Source organism: Mus caroli, chromosome 5, assembly GCF_900094665.2.
Source record: "Mus caroli chromosome 5, CAROLI_EIJ_v1.1, whole genome shotgun sequence".
Taxonomy (NCBI): Eukaryota; Metazoa; Chordata; class Mammalia; order Rodentia; family Muridae; genus Mus; species Mus caroli.
Window position 1 is genome coordinate 58,629,553 of NC_034574.1, and position 17,630 is coordinate 58,647,182.

The 17,630-nt window shown below is 42.7% G+C and overlaps 1 protein-coding gene across 1 annotated transcript in view; it reads left to right on the plus strand.

The window, feature by feature from the left end:
• Positions 1-10,644: 10,644 nt before the first annotated feature.
• The window catches only part of Klb (klotho beta), a 37,597-nt gene continuing 30,611 nt past the window's right edge, over positions 10,645-17,630 (plus strand). The window contains exon 1 of the mRNA XM_021162758.1: positions 10,645-11,559. Within this exon, the coding sequence (XP_021018417.1) occupies positions 10,735-11,559 (825 nt within the window). The 5' untranslated portion in view covers positions 10,645-10,734. The remainder of the gene's footprint in view (positions 11,560-17,630) is intronic.

Consider the following 17,630-nt stretch of genomic DNA (forward strand, 5'->3'; position numbering starts at 1 on the left):
AAAAACCAAAAAAAAAAAAAAAAAAAAAAAAAAAAACCATTTTTACTTATTATGTATACAGTGTTCTGCATGCATGTATGCCTGCAGGCCAGAAGAGGGCACCAGATCTCATTACAGATAAGGTTGTGACCTATCCTGTGGTTGCTGGAGATTGAACTCTGGAAGAGCAGCCAGTGCTCCTGACCTCTGAGCCATCTCTCCAGCCCGACACCTAATTTTAAAATAAATCTTTTTAAAAATAAAGTCCTTATCTTAGTTGTGGTTTCCATTGCTGTGAAGAGGCATCATGACCAAGGCAATTCCTATAAAGGACATTTAATCGGGGGCAGTTTACAGGTTGTAAGGTTCTGTCCATTATCATCATGGCAGGAAGCACAGCACTGGCAGAGCTGAAAGTTCCAGTGCATATCTGCCATCCAAAGGAAGCCAGGAATAGACTGTTGCTAGGCAGCTAGGAGGAGGGTCTCCAAGCCCACCCTCACAATGACACACTTCCTCCAACAAGGCCATACCTCCTAATAGTGCCACTCCCTAGGCCAAGCATATTCAAACCACCACAGCCCGATCCATCAAAAAAGAAAAAAAGAAAACTTGCAACTGGGTATAGTGGCTCACACCTTTAATCCCGGTCCTTGGGGAAAAGAGGCAAGAGGGTATCTGAGTTTACATAGCAAGCTCCAGGACAAGCTGAGGCTATACAGAAAGACCTAGTCTCAAAAAAAGAATGAAAAAGTAAACTTGTATGGTTTTGTATCATTATTTTCTGTATATATTTTTTCTTTTTCTTTTTAAGACAGAATAGCATGTATTTTAGATTGCCCTCAGACTTGCAATGTAGCTAAGACTTCTTGAACTTCTGAGCCTCCTGCATCTGCCTCCCAAATGCTGAGTCAGATTACAGACCTGCACCACCACACCCATTTTACGCCAGGCTGGGGACCCAACCCCGGGCAATAACAGTAGATGCTACTACCTGCTGAGCCATCTCTCTAACCCCTGTTTGTTGTTGTCTGTCTGCTTTTCCCTAATGATTGAAGACCTGGTGTTGAAAAGACACATCTGAATGGAAATATTATGTCTTAGATCTGCTTATATAGTGCTCAGTATCTTTGCTTGAATTCTTAAAAGAGAAGCTGTGGGAATTTCTTTTTTTATCAACAAAGCCAATTTTGTGAAAATCAGAACTATTTTCCTTCCCACTTGGGAACAGAAATGCTAGGGGAATTAATTGTCTATGTTCCATGAAAAAACTCTCTGTCCCAAAAGTTAGAATATTGACAATAGGATCTTTCTTAGTTCTTCCTCAACTTGTGAACAGTTGGATCTGATAGTTCCTAATCCACATACATGAGCCTCATCCCCAGACACAGACAGGTAAGGCAGTGCTCTGAAAATGGCATAGAAGCAAGGCACGGGACCTGACTCCTGGCCCTCCTTTATATTCTAATCACATCTGTGTGACTCCTGTATCAATGCCTCTGTCTCCCTTAACTTATCTAAGCCATAGGACTCCTGACTCACTTTGAAACCATCCTCAAGAGCACAATGGTCACATTGTCTTTCACTAGGCTTTGAAAAATCAGCAGAAATCAATTGAATCTTCACTGTGCCGCAACAAATGACCTTCCACCCTCTGGATAAATATTTGCAAGTCCTGATTCATTGGGTTCGTTGGAATGTTTTCCTCACAGAAAACTGTCTGTCAGGCAGTCCCTCTGTGACCTCTGCAGTCTGAACCCTTGGATCGGACTAATGACCTAAATGACCTTGGAGACATTTAGGAATACAATCACCTGTCACCGTTCAGAGCAACATATTCTAATTTAGGAAATCGGGTATGAACTCCGTCAGTGATCTTAATTCTTAGATGACACCCAATTAACATGTTAACTCTTGAGTGGGCTACAGGTATATAAACTATGCCTGGTGATATTTATATCCTATATCTGATAGGAAGTTTCTGCCAAGCAAATCTACATACTTACTTACATGAAAAAGGACTTTCCCTTTTAAAATAATAAGAAGTGTACCATCTCACTGTTAACACACAAATTTGATTATGTGAATAATCTCAAATTACAATTCCCTAAAATATCTATTGGCCCGGGCATTGAACACAGGGACTCTCACTTGCTACCCATCACTTCACCTCTCAACTATAACTCTGTCTTTTCTGTTTGATTTTGTGGTTATTTTGAGACAGGGTCTGGCCAACTTGCCTGGAAGGCCTTGAACTTGTGGAAGGTTTGGTTTGTTTAGCGGAGGGGTTTATCTTCTAGCCCTGGTTGACCTTGAACACGCTATGTAGACAAGCATGACCTTGAACTCCGGATCATCCTGGCTCTGCCTCCCAAGCAGCTGGAATTACAGGCCTGCACCACCCAGCCCAGTTCTCACTGGCAATCTTAAGGGCATGTATAGACAGAGCAATGAATGTTTCAATAGCATTTTGTAGCGATAGTTAGGTGTAATCTTTTTTTTTCTATGTATTGTAAGTCAATGCCAAGACTGCTATTGACTCAGAAAGGATGTGAGACACTGGGAAATGGAGGAAAATACTACTATTTCCTTACAAACTCCTGCTATAGGAAGACCAACCACATGAGGGATACCGTAGGTCTCTTAGAACCTTCTTGGTTTCAGGCCTGTGTCTAGGTGCGTGTGTAGTATGCATACCCGTGTACATGGATGTTGGAGTGTGTGGGCATGTGTGTGTGTATGTGTGTAAGTTCACATACATGTGTGCTTAGGATGTAGAAGCCCAAGACTAACATCAGGACTCTCCAGGGGATTGCTCAGTTGAACCCAGAGCTCAGTAATTATGCTAGTAGTGAGCCAATTTGCTTCCGAGTCCTCCAGCCTCATCTTTGGAGAGATGGAATTACAGGTGGGTCACCATGCCTGGGAGTTGGATTTGGGTATCAACTCCAGCCCTAATGAGTGTATGGCAAGCACTGTACCTGCTGAGCCATCCCCCAGCCTGCTAGGGACCTTACCTATCTGAAATTCGGTTGAGTATGAGTGCAGCCCCGATTACCGGAGGCAGGGATGGGGAGATCCCTTGAGTCCTAGAGTTTGTTTAAGAGCAGCCTGGGAAACATGACAGTATTCCATTTCCAAAAGGAGAAGAGGGAGGAAGAGAAGGAAGAAAAGGAGGGGAAAGAAGAGGCGGTGGTGGCCAAGGAGAGAAGGGACTAGAACAAGCACAAAGCCTTTCATGATGCGAGCCCAGAGCCCTCATTCACGGTTCAAAATCTTCTCAATAGAAAGACTGGGATTTCATGAAGATCTTTCTCGTCGTCTTCCTTGCCATGAGGTTGAAAGAGATTGAATGCATTGCCTCCTCCTCTGTATTTTTGTTTTTAAGCAAAAGGTCTTTCAGGGTCTGTCATGATGCTGTGCACCTGTCATCTCAACCCTTGGTAGGCCAGAGTTTGAGACCAGCCTGGGAAAGGTAGCAAGGTCCTGTCTCAAAAGGAAAACACTTCAAATGAGTATAGGCCCGAAGTATTTAACTGATTGATCAACTGAACAGGGTTTCCCTGTGTAGCCCTGGCTGGCCTGGAACTCACAAGGATGGAGTTCCTGCCTCCAGAACTGCCTATCTACAGGGTTCTGGGATTAAAGGTCTGCCACTCTTACAGGTCTGAATTTAAAAGCCCTAACACAAGGAGGTCTAATGTCTTCCACAAAATATACATAAAAAAATCTTGCCAGGCCAGGTGTGGGGGTTGGCGTACACCTTTTTTTTTGTTTGTCTGTTTGTTTGGGGGGGAGGGGTTTGAGACAGGGTTTCTCTGTGTATCCCTGGCTGTCCTGGAACTCACTTTGTAGACCAGGCTGGCCTCAAACTCAGAAATCCTCCTGCCTCTGCCTCCCAAGTGCTGGGATTAAAGGTGTGTGCCATCACCGCCAGAAGGCATACACATTTAATCCCAGCACTCAGAAAGTAGAGGCAGACTCTGTGAGTTCAAGGCCAGCCTGTTTACAGAGTTCCAGGACAGCCAGGGCTCTGGGCTCTGTTACACAGAGAAACCCTGTCTCTGGAAAACATAAAACAAAACAAAACAAAACAAATCTTGCATGAGGGCAGAGGCAGGTGAATCTTTGTCAGCTGGGGGCCAGCCTGTTCTACATAGCAAGGAAAATGTTGCAAATGAACACAGACCTGAATTAATTAATATAGTTTAATTACTATATTTCTTTACATTTATTGATTGATTGATTGATTGGAAAGTTCCAGGACAGCCAAGGCAGTGACCAAAACGATGGTTCAGCCCGTAAAGGCACTTGCTACCAAGCCTGACAACTTCAGTTGCGTTCAATGTCCAGGATCCACGTGGTAAAAGGAGAGAACCAACTCCAACAAGGCGTCCAACACTGTACATATGCACCAACACAGAGAGCAAGGCACAAAGAGAGGCACACACAAATTAATGTAAAAACAACAAAAAAACACAACCATGTCAAGTTTGCTTCATTAACCAGAAGAGAGAAGATATCTCTAAACTGCCAGCTTTTGTTTTAAAAAGCTAATTTTATTTTAGGGCAAATAAGTTTAAAAATCACCTATTGAGGAGGCAGAGGCCAGCAGATCTCTGAGTCTGAGGTTACACATCATGAGTTCCAGGACAGTCAGAGCTACATGGAGAAAACCTGTCTATAAATAAATTAATAAATAAATATTTTTTAAATATTCATTTTATTTATAAGTACATTGTCGCTATCTTCAGACACACCAGAAGAGGGCGTCAGATCCCATTACAGATGGTTGTGAGCCACCATGTGGTTGCTGGGATTTGAACTCAGGACCTTCAGAAGAGCAGTCAGTACTCTTACTGCTGAGCCATCTCTCCAGCCCTAAATAAATATCTTTAATGCCTTGCTGTCTAGATTGTAAAATATTACACCCAACTTTATGCTTTCATGTAGATATCTTTCTTAAATTGTCCTTTAGCCTTCACAAGCACATACACACAAAAGGTTTGCTGTTTTATTGATATAAAGAGCTCCTATTTCAGGTCTATATATTAGCCTGGGATAATATCATGACCTCATCTCAAAAGCAAAGCCCTTAAAAATGAGAGCTAAGCAGTCTCCTGCCTCAATTGTTCCAGCTTTCTGGATACTCTGGGGCTGAGGCAGGAGGACTGCCTGAGTCTAGGAATTTGAGGCCAATCTGGGCAACACAGCGAATCCATCTCAACAACAGCGGCAGCAGAAGTGACATCAACCATGCATCAACCCTGGGCTCATGCTAAATTAAATAAACTAGACACAAAGGAAAAGCGCCCCATTATCCTGCTAATATAAGGTTCATGGAGTGGTCAAATTTATAGACATAAAGTAGAACGATGGTTGCCAGGGGCTGAAAGGATGGAGGGTGGGCAGGAATTACTCACTGGCTGAAGAGTGTCAGCCAGGGATAATAAAAACTTTGGAGGTAGATGTTGGTGTTTACTGTCTGGGTTTTTAACTGAGATTTTATTGAGTCTGTTAATCAAATTCCATAGAAAATTGGCTATTTTGTTGTGTTGTTGTTGTTGAGGGTTATTGTTTTGGTTTTAGTTTGATTTGGTTTGTTGGGGGGGGGGTTGATTTATTTGTTTTGAGGTAGGGTCTCTTGTATAACCCAGGCTGGCCTCAAGCTCACTGTGTCACACTAACCTCAGCCTACAGAGGGTTGGGGATCAAACCCAGAGCCTAGTGAAGCAAGATAAGCACTCTATCAACAAAACTCCATCCCTAGTGCCTGAAAAAAAATATAGCAGAAAAAAATTATAATACATGCATTTTTAAATGTTAATCTGGACTATCTCCATTTATATAGATCTTGGTTTGTTGTTTTGTTGTTGTTGTTGTTGTTGTTGTCGTTGTCGTTGTTTTAAACAAGTCTCACTTAGCTCAGGCTGGCCATGTATCTGAGACTAAGCTTCAACTGAGTCCCCTGCCTTCAGCCACCAAGTGCTGCGGTCACAGGAACTCAAAACTTCATCTAGCTTGTTACTTTAAGGTCTTCTTATTCGAGTTTTGTGGTCTCCCTCATGGAGAAAGTACTTACATACTTCTCATTTTGTTTTTTTATTTAAGATTCATCTATAAGGAGGTGAAATATTAGGGAAATTATAATAGGCTAATGCAAAGAGAATTTTCTTCTTCTTCTCACATGTGCACCTGTGTGTGTGCGCGCACTTGTGTGTGTGCTCACTCGTGCTGAGATGGACCACAGGAGTCTTCCTCGGTCTTTCCTAGCCTTAGATAGCCAGCTTGCTCCAGTGGTTTCCTCTAATCTCCAACTCCCAAGCACTGGAACTTCCGGGGGCTACCATGCCCACCTGACTGACATCTATGTGAGACCTGGGACTCCAAGCTCTGGTCCTCAATATTGCTGCCTACATGACTGGCAGTTAGCTACTGAACCATCTCCCCAGACCAAATTTTGTTTTGAACATTTTATTTTATTCTAAGACAGAGTCTGGTGTAACCCAAGCTTATTTCACACTCACTCCATAGCAGTGAATGGCCTTGAATGTCTTCTTTTTTTTTTTTTTTAAGATTTTTTTTTTACATGTATTTTATATGTATGAGTGTTTTATCTGCATATATGCCTACATGCCAGAAGAGGGCATCAGATCCCATTACAGATGGTTGTACGCTACCATGTATGTGGTTGCTGGGAATTGAACTCAGGACCTCTGAAAGAGAAGTCTGTGCTCTTAACTGCTGAGCCATCTTTCCAGCCCCAGGCCTTGAACTTCTGAACTTCCTGCTTCCACTACTCAAGTGCTGAGATTATGAGCCTGCACCACCATTCAGCGCTAGGAATTGAACCTAGGGCTTTAAGCATGCTAAGCACGAACTCTACCAACCGAGCTACACCCCCCCCCCCCAGCCCTGGCACTATCTTTTTTAAAAATGTAACCTAACTAACTTACTTTGTGTGCATTACCAGGTATGTTAGTGTCCACAAACATACATAGGAGAACTCACACTCATGCCTTTTCATGCAGAGGACTCAGGAAGAAGGGCGTTCTTCTCTGTTAACTCTTCCTCATTCCTTTAAGACTGGGCTTCTTTTTTTTTTTTTTTTTTAATTTATTTTTTTTTAATTAGGTATTTTCTTCATTTACATTTTAAGTGCTATCCCAAAAGTCCCCCAGACCAAACCCCCCAGGACCGGGCTTCTTACTAAACCTTAATCCACCTGGGCTGATTGGGGGAAGGGGGAAGAAGCTGGGCGGGGGCTGGGCGGGGCTAGGCGGCCAACTGAAGCTCTTTTTCGGCCTCCTATGACATCTGTGTAGAAATAGAAATGTTCTTTCCTTTGAGCCCTCTAGAGTTTGAGTCTCGAGTGTCTGAAGAGAACAACTGGTTGCGCACACTTTCTAGAATGAATATGTCTCCGGATCCTGATGACGTCAGAGTTTGAGAGGCTGCGGTCCCCGGTCCCCGGAATTGGATGATGCCGCGGGAGTCGACCCGGCAATCTCCTTCCATCGTTCTCTAGACACTGTCATGATTTAGAGTTATAAACTTATTTCTTTATAGTTTGTGTATATTATAGTAACAAAGAATTTTTGTGTGTGGAGAAAACAAATTTTGCCTGTCTTTTCAACCCCCCAGACTGGAGCTACAGACACCTATGGCCGTATCAACTTAAAAAACAAAACAACAATACAAAACCCCGGAGTCTCACTATATGACACTCACTGGCCCAGAACTCACTATGTAGACCACGCAGACCTAGAGCTCCCAGAGGTCTGTCTGCCTCTGCCTCCAGCCCTGGAATTAAAGGTGTGCACCGCCGCAGCAAGCAGGCCCCACGTTGAGTTTTCTGTTCTTGCATGTTTACGGGGAATTCAAACTCAAGACTTGCATAGGAAATGCTTTTACCCCCTAAACCATGTGCCCAACCCCAATACAACCTTTCCATTGTCAAAATTTAAGTTTTTATTGCTGGTGTACAAGAAAGCAATTAACTGGCTTTTCTATATTATCTTTCATTTTATATCCTAGTTGTTTGTTTGAACCCGGTTTTTCAGTTGATTAATTTGGGGATTTTTTTTTTCTCATAAACAATCATGATCACCTATGAGCTTACAGTTTTATTTGTTGCTTCCTAGCGTGTGTGTATTGTTTCCTTTTCTTGGATTACGTAGAGATTCTACTGTGGTACTGGATCAAGTGAAGAAGATAGAGTATTAGGGAAGCCCAAAGATCAGTCAACAGGAACTCTCTCTCTCTCTCTCTCACACACACACACACACACACACACACACACACTAACACACACATCAGTGAGAGTCCACATCTTTGCTTCTTCCTGCTTTGGTAGGAAAACATCTAGTTTCTCATTAAAAAACTTTACTTTCACTGAGATATACACATATACATTTTGTTTAATCTTTAAGGGTTATTTTTTAAGATTTGTTTATTTATTCTTATTTTATGTGAGTGCATCTGTTTGCCCATATGTATATAAATATGACGCGTATGCCTGGAGCCTTTGGAGGTCAGAAAAAGGCATCAGATTCCCTCAACTAAAATTACGGCTGGTTGTGGACTGCCATATGAGTGCTGGGAATCAAACTCAAGACCTCTGCAAGAGCAACAAGTGCTCTTAACTGATGAACTACGTTCCAGCCTCTGTAAATACAGGGTTTTAGTTATATATATATATATATGTATATATATATATATATATATATATATATATATATATGTATATATATATATATGAGGGCTGGAGAAATGGCTCAGTGGTAAAGAGCACTGACTGGTCTTCCAGAGGTCCTGAGTTCAAATCCCAGCAACCACATGGTTGCTCACAACCATCTGCAATGGGATCTGATGCCCTCTTCTGGTGTGTCTGAAGACAGCCACAGTGTACTCATATATATATAAAATAAATAAAATCTTAAAGAAAATATATTTATATATTCATTTTCATATATATATGAAAATTAAATCAGATCACCATCAAAACACAATTTGGTAGCAACTGTGAGTATTTTCTTATGATTTTGTGTTGGTTACTGTCTTATTCATTCCCGATTTGTTCAATCTCACTGGTTAACTCAGTTATTAAGTTCACCTTCAAGACACCATCTACTACTAACTACACTGTCTAAGAACCTGCCTCAATTTTGTTCATTGAGCATTTATGTGTTAAACTCTGGTCTAACTGCCTTACATGTGGTAACTCTACCCTCATAATAATCCATAAAATATATATTTTTAGTATGCTTCTTGGGCTTTTGTTTTGTTGTTGTTGTTGAGGCTGGGTCTCACTGTGTAGCTCTGACTGGCCTGGAACCACTGTGTAGGTCACTACCCGCTTCTGCCTCCCAAGTGCTGGGATTAAAGATATCACCATCACATACCCAATGTGTGCTACTTCTTATGTAACAGGAAACCAGAGTGCAGAATTGAGTCCTGAATCAGACAGGGCTTTGTAGTGAGACTTTGCTTAAAAAAGAAAAAAGTTTAAGTACCCTGATGGGCCTGGTGATGCAGGCCTGAGGCAGGGGAATTGCCATAACTTTGAGGCCAGCTTGTACTACATATCGAGTTCATGGGTAGCGTATTGCACCTCTGCTTTCAAATAAAAGTAAAAAGAGAACTGGAGATGTTGCCCAATGGTAAAGCATTTGCTTAGCATCCGAAAGACCTAGGTTTGATCTCTAGTTCTGCCAAAAGAAATTAAATTCATAGACCCCCAACGAGTCCTCAAACTCAAATTGTCTCTCATATCCAGTGCCATGTAACCCCGGGCTGACTTCAGATTCCCCGTGTAGCCTACAACTTTGAACTTCTGTCCCTTTTGATTCTACCTCCAAAGTGCTCCAGTCACAAAGCTCCTGGCTACTTGATTTGATTTGGGGGTCTTTGAAATGGAGTCTTGCTCTGTAGCCATTATGGCTTTCAGTTACATAACTTAGGCTGTCCTTAAACTCAGCAATCCTCCTGCTCCAGCCTCCCTGAGCCACCATGTTCAACTAAGTTTTTTTTTTTTTTGAAATAGATAACATTAAGACTGTTCTTACGGCCGGGCGGTTGTGGCGCACGCCTTTAATCCCAGCACTTGGGAGGCAGAGGCAGGCGGATTTCTGAGTTCGAGGCCAGCCTGGACTACAAAGTGAGTTCCAGGACAGCCAGGGCTANGAGGCCAGCCTGGACTACAAAGTGAGTTCCAGGACAGCCAGGGCTATACAGAGAAACCCTGTCTCGAAAAACCAAAAAAAAAAAAAAAAAAAAAAGACTGTTCTTACGTGTGTATGGTTTTGGTTGACGTGTAATAGCCTGCTTTTAATTATTTACTTCTGGCTATTGACTTGTATGTAAAATTGCTTTTCCTAAAATGGGAGATGTTGAAATTACCGTCAAACTCTAAAAATAGAAAAGTAGATCCCTTATTCAATAAAGTTCAAAACATTCAGAAAGGTCTTCGGCCATGTGAAAGACTACGGAGAAAACGCCATTCTCAGGCATGGTTTCCATACATTTATTTAACACATTCAAATTAGTGTCCCGGGTGCATTTTTCACCGGTCGGATTTTCCTCACCCCAAGAAGACGACACAGGTTGTTGACGGCAACGAGGCCACCTCCCTCAAATTGCGTGGCTCTCATGACCCATCCTAAGTCTCCCGGTCCAGGCTAATCATTGACAGGGCTTTACAATCACAGGCTTTTACTGGAGCGCTGATAAAGACAGTCCAGCAGTTAGTGGTAAATGAAGACAGGCTGTGCAGCAGGGTCTCCGGGGAATGAATGGATTTTCTTCAGCTCTGATGAAAGAAACACACGCTCTAGGAAAACAATGTCCAACAGGGCACTGCAAAGATCTGCCGTGCTGTCTGCGTTTGTTCTGCTGCGAGCTGTTACCAGCTTCTCTGGAGACGGGAAAGCAATATGGGATAAAAAACAGTACGTGAGTCCGGTAAACCCAAGTCAGCTGTTCCTCTATGACACTTTCCCTAAAAACTTTTCCTGGGGTGTTGGGACCGGAGCATTTCAAGTGGAAGGGAGTTGGAAGACAGATGGAAGAGGACCCTCGATCTGGGATCGGTACGTCTACTCACACCTGAGAGGTGTCAACGGCACAGACAGATCCACTGACAGTTACATCTTTTTGGAAAAAGACTTGTTGGCTCTGGATTTTTTAGGAGTTTCTTTTTATCAGTTCTCAATCTCCTGGCCACGGTTGTTTCCCAATGGAACAGTAGCAGCAGTGAATGCAAAAGGTCTCCAATACTACAGTGCACTTCTGGACTCGCTGGTACTTAGGAATATCGAGCCGATTGTTACCTTGTACCACTGGGATTTGCCTTTGACGCTCCAGGAAGAATATGGGGGCTGGAAAAATGCAACTATGATCGATCTCTTCAACGACTATGCCACATACTGCTTCCAGACCTTTGGAGACCGTGTCAAATATTGGATTACAATTCACAACCCTTACCTTGTTGCTTGGCATGGGTTTGGCACAGGTATGCATGCGCCAGGAGAGAAGGGAAATTTAACAGCTGTCTACACTGTGGGACACAACCTGATCAAGGTACTGTACAGCTGGCTTCTCACAAGAGCTTCAGAATGGGGTGGCGGTGGGGGGGGGGGTGCTTGGGGGTTAAAGGAAACATTCTTTTAAGGGACAGTTTGCCAAAATTCAACACCACTAAGTTCACGCTAACTTACAAATTCTGTCCTCCAATTTTATATTTAAAGTTGGATGTGTCTCATCTTCCACCATTGGTACTAATATATTGATTTATTTGGTTTCCTTCACAGCTGCCCTTTGAGGTCATTTTTAAAGTACACAGTTATGTAGTTAGATGTGAGAACAGGAGTCCAGTTTTATTCAGTGGGAAAGCAACACTTTATAGAGATTGTGTTTTTCTGACAATACCTTCCGATGGCAGAATAATGTGACTACACAATCATTCTAATACGGGTTTGTTGCTCCTATGCTTGGTGGCACTTAGCTGTGGTAAGGGGAATCGCCGGTAGCTCACCTATGCTTATTAAATACAGAAAATGAAATGATTTACAGCTCACGTTTGGCACTACATGGGTCCCATAGCAAAACAGGTGGGACAACATGTGTCGGGAGCTAAATGAAACCAACCATAAATGTGAGAAGAATAGGCCCTATTTGGGGGAGAGGTATTTAAGATGGGATATCTCAGAAGCCAGAGTTTGTGCTGGGAAAAGCTCCATGTATTAAAACAATAATGAAAGTGCATAAAAAATAGCAGTTCCTACTGTGCGCGCAGCACAGGTCAGTTTGGCCCTCGTAACAGCCATGAAATAGGCCTTCGTTCTCATTATTCTCGTCTTCAGGTTGGACGTTCAGCGAGATCAAATTCAGCCATGTTCAGAATCAAATTCAGCTGCTGTGTGCATGATATTTATGATTGGCAGTGTTATCAAAAGGTCTTTATTTTAAATCTTTTCTATTAAAGGGTAATCTAGGGACTTTGATGGGACACAGCCTCACAGGAGACTGACATCTGGAGATAGAGTTAACTTCTTGGATAAATAGTTCACTGGAGAAAAATAAATGACTTGAAATACTTGTTACATTTTTTAAGACGAAAGGAAAGGTTATCAACATTTTATAATGTGGGGGTGTGGGGGGAGTAATTTATTCTAAGGAATTAAAATTTCAAATATGTAAGAACAGAAAAAGTGTCCAGGAACACAAAGCTGCTCTATGTAGTCCGTCCTTTCCTTTGGATTCTGGGTTCATGTTAATATATATCTTATATATTTAGCCTAATGGTTTCAGTCACATCTTCCCTTAGCAGGAAATAAACTGCATTATGATCTCAAGCTCATTTGTTACATCCAAAATAGCTGTAAAAAGTCCTTAGTCTCCTTTTTCTCTACTTCATCAACTCTGCTTGTTGTTTCCGAAATTTACATTTATGCATGACAGCATACGTGTGTGTGCCAGTGGATGCTCGTGGGCCTGTTCAAACACACAAGAGACACACACCAGTCCTTGTGCACGTGCCATGGTACGCTCGCAGAGGTCAGAGGGCATCTTGCTGGAGTTGGTTCCTCCTGCCACGTGGGGCCTAGAAAACAAACTCACTCAGGTCGGCAGGCTTGACTACAAGTGGCACAGGCCACTGAGCCATCTCGGAGGATTTTGGTCTTAAATAATCATGGCTCCAAGTTACTTCTCGGGTGGCCTTAACATTTCTAAACCACTAGCCTAGATAAATGGCCTAAGCAGTCCCTTGAAATCAGTAAGATAGTGAAATTCGCTGCATAACCCAGTGACCTATTGCACCAAAGAGAAATCTTGCAATGCTTTGGTAGCCTGAAGTGAACTTGTTTCCTGTGTCTCCTCTCAGCCCTTTCTTAGAGAGAGAGAGAGAGAGAGAGAGAGAGAGAGAGAGAGATATTTGCTATTTTATGCTACAACAAAGTATTTTTCCTTCTTGTTTCTCCTTGTGACCCAGGAGAAGCATTCTTTAGAATTAGTTTTTACTTCAAAAATATGCATTAAGCTAAAGCTAGCTAAGAACCAAATTGCTGTGGATCGTAGGTTGCTTTAGATTCTACTTCTCAGAGGTTTTTGGAAACCATATGACCGATAGCGTTCTTCTAGTTCTAGAATGATCTTGAAAAGTTTGTCTCAATTTGAAATGTCCTAGTTTAGAGGGAACCAGAATGGTCCAGCTCACTGCAGACTAACTTGGAGTTCAAGCTTTTGTTTTGCTTGCTTGTTTGCTTTTGTTTTGGTTTTGGTTTTGGTTTGTTTGTTTGTTTGTTTGTCTGGTTGGTTGATTGGTTTTTTTTCCAGACAGGGTATCTCTGGCAGTCCTGGAACTCAGTCTGTAGACCAGGCTGGCCTCGAACTCAGAAATCCGCCTGCCTCTGCCTCCCAAGTGCTGGGACTAAAGGCAGGCGCCACGACGCCCAGCTTGCTTTTGTTTTTTAAGATGAAGGCCTCACACAGCCCTGACTGTCCTTGAATTTGTTATATAGCTGGGGATGGCCTTAAAATTGTTACCCTTCCGTTCCCAACTCTGGTGCCATTAACACAGTCTGGCCCGCCATCCCTAGTTTACATACGTGTTAGAGATCAAATCTAGTGCTTTGAACACACTGGGCAAACAAACTACCAATTGAGCCATAGCCCCAACCCTAACTGAATCAGACTATGTTACTGAAGAGACTTTGAGATTCCTTAAAGTCAAGTCTACACCTCTAGCATGAATTTCCCATAATCCCACCTACCAATGGATATTCTGTTCTGAGTTTTTAATAGTGTTTGGAACAGAATAAGGTGGATTTTTGGCTTATCCATTTTTAAGTATCTAATCAACTTAACGCATGTGCAGTTTTCACAACAACCTTACATGGTAACTATTACCATGCCTATTTAACAGAATAATATTTGAAATACGCACCGTGTTGCTTTCCCTGCATAAAACACTTTGATGGCTTCCCAAAGCGTTTGTTACCCAGTCCTTCCAAATCCCCTTTCTGGCCCCCCTCTCACCCCACTATCAGATCACCCTCTGGAAGCACACATAACAAGTGATAATGTATTGTTGGTAGTGACCCAGGTTTACCTTGCTAGTCCTCTGCACCGGCCCTTCTAACATGTTCTGTCCAGATAGGATGCCTTTCAAAGCCCTACTCTTCCCTTCCAACACTGTGACAACCTTGCTTTAGCCAGTCACCACCTCAGAGGTAACTGTCCCTTCTGCAGGCTCACCACAGTCATATCAATTGATCCTTCCTTTAAAGGCATTTTGCCCGCATGCCTGTCTGCCTGAGGATGCTGGAGTTACAGACCGTTGTGAGTTTGGAAGAGCAGCCAGTGCTCTTAGCCACTGAGCGATCTCTCCGGCCCCTGATCCTTTCCTCTCTCTTCAGTTAGAGTAAGAGTTACCAGAGGATCTTTTGTTGTTGCTGCGATTGTTTGTGCTTGCTTCTTTTATTGTCTGTTTTTAAGTTCTATTTCTTTATTGATGCTGAGGCACAGGTGGAGAGTTTGGAGGGTGACTTTTGGGAGTCATTCTCTCTTTCTGTCAGGTGGGTCTCAGGGATGGAATGCAGGTCCTCAGGCTTGGTGGGAACTACCTCCCCCTGCTGAGTCATCTCTCCGGTCCTGTTCACTTGCTCTTCGATCTCATGCTTCCAACGTCTAACACAGAACATTTGGCCCATGTTAGAGTCTCTAAGTCCATTAAATGAACACGCTAGGATTTTTTAAAGGTTTATTTCTTTTACTTTATGTGCATTAGTGGTTTGCTGGCATGTATGTCTGTGAAGGTCCCAGACCCCCTAGAATTGAAGCTACAGAGAGTTATGAGCTACCTTCTGGGTGCTGGGAATTGAACCCAGGGTCTTTAAAAAGAGCCACAACCAGCGCTCCTAAAATGTTGAGTCATCTCTCCAGCCTCTCTAACTTCATCTTTGTAATCAAAGAACCAATGTCAAATTCAATCTCCCTGTTTCGTTGTGTTGCTAATTCTTGAAATATTACTGATATTAACCTGGTGGTGTATTAGTCAGAATGCTGCTGGTTGCAAGTGACAAATTGAATTCAAGTTGGCTTTAAGCAAAAAGGAGCAATTTCCTGGCTGACCGAGCAGAAATAATGAATTCAGCAAGTAGGACACTTCCTCAGAGGACCCTCCCTCCTCCCTCAGGTCTGCTCCTTCTTATGGGTTGACTCTGTTTTCTCCTTTATAGAATAAAGATTTTACCTGGGCTAAATGGCTTAATCCAAACAGTTCTTTGTGAACTTGAGGCCAGCCTAGTCTATATGGAGTTCTAGGCCAGCCAGCATAACAGTGAAGTCCTGTCTCAAAATTAAATGAATAAATTTTAAAAAGAGAAAGAAAGAGATCCCTTATGCTTGGTTTTGAAAGTTCAACAGTCAGATGGGTGTAACAATATATGCCCAATTAATCCTGGCACCGAGGAGGTAGAGGCAGGAAGATTGTGAGTTCAAGGTCAGCTTGGGTTACACAGTAAGAACCTATCTCAAAATAAATACGAAATAAATACATAGGACCAGCTGGTAAAGCCACCTGAAGCCAACCTGTAGGATCTGGTGGACAGAGAGACCCATCACCTGAGGCATGTGGCATGCATCCCCTGACACACACAAACTATACATATACACACATGTCCACAAAATAAATACAATGTCATTTTCAAAATAAATAAGTAACTTTTCATACATAGTTGGTCTATGTAGGCAGTGGGTGTCCTTCTTTCTTGAACATCAAAACTCCCAAGAGTTCACAGAGTAGTCAAGGCACAGGTATTTGTTTTTCATTAAGTCAATAAATAGAAATAATAATCTAAGTTCGTACACTTTTCCCTTAAAGTCGGAGCATCTTGGGTAGACAGCCTCAGGGGTTGGGGTGAGAGTCTTAGGAAGCAATCACTCCCTCAGTTTACCCCACAATGCACTGCTGGCGACCGTGTTAGCTGTGACCATTTTGTGGCTTTGAAATGTTATCTTTCATAGACATACACTGTTGACACAGTGCGAGGATTTCTCAACCCCAGAGCTATTGACATTTGGGGCTGGGTAACTTTCTGTTGAAATGGACTAGCCTGAGCATTCTACGATGTCCAGCAACTCTGGGGCCTCTGCCAGCTACAAATCTCCCCACCCAGCCTAATTCCTCAGCCTGAACCCAGCCCTGCTTCAGGCTTGTGACAACCCAAAGTGTCTCCAGACATTGCCAGATGTATCCCAGCAGTCAAGAGTCCTTCCCTTTCCTCCACTTCTCAAAACTCAGTGACTTCTATTGATACTGAACAAGTGGTCAGATGAAACATGACCAGGATGCAGGGCGTGTAGAGATGACAACATTGCCTCATGGAGGTTCTCTCGGGATCTGTAAGGAGCATGTACAACTTCAAAGATAACATGTGCACTAGTCTATTTTCAGAGAAGACACAATACTTTAAAACATATTTTTAAAAAGGGGCTGGAGAGTTGGGCATGAAGGTGCATGCCTTTGATCCCAGCACTCAAGAGGCAGAGGCACCTGGATGTGAATTTGAGGCCAGCCTGGTCTACAAAGCAAGTATAGGACAGCCAAAGATACACAGAGAAAACCCCGTCTCAAAAAACCAAATGAGGAAAGAAAAAAAAAAAAAAAAAGAAAGAAAGGGGTGCTGGAGAGGCTGGGTGACTCAGTGGTTGAGAGCACTCTCCCAAAGGCCCTGCGTTCAGTTCCTTTTCGTGATTCACAATTGCCTGTAACTCCAGCTCAAGGAGATCCAGCGCCCTCTGCTGAACTCTGAGGGCACTGCACTCACACATACTTAAAGCCACACATACACACAGAATTTTTAAAAAATGTTTAAAAACTGTGTTTAAAAGCTGGGTGTAGCTGGGTGTAGTGTCACACACGTTTAATCCCAGCATTTAGGAGGCAGAGGCAGGAGGATCTCTGAATTTAAAGCCAGTCTGGTCTACAGAGTGAGTCCCAGTACAGCCAGGAATATGTAGTGAGTCTCTCTTGAAACTCTCCCCACCTCATACCGAAAGAAAGAAAGAAAGAAAGAAAGAAAGAAAGAAAGAAAGAAAGAAAGAAAGAAAGAAAGAAAGAAAGAAAGAAAGAAAGAAAGAAAGAAAGA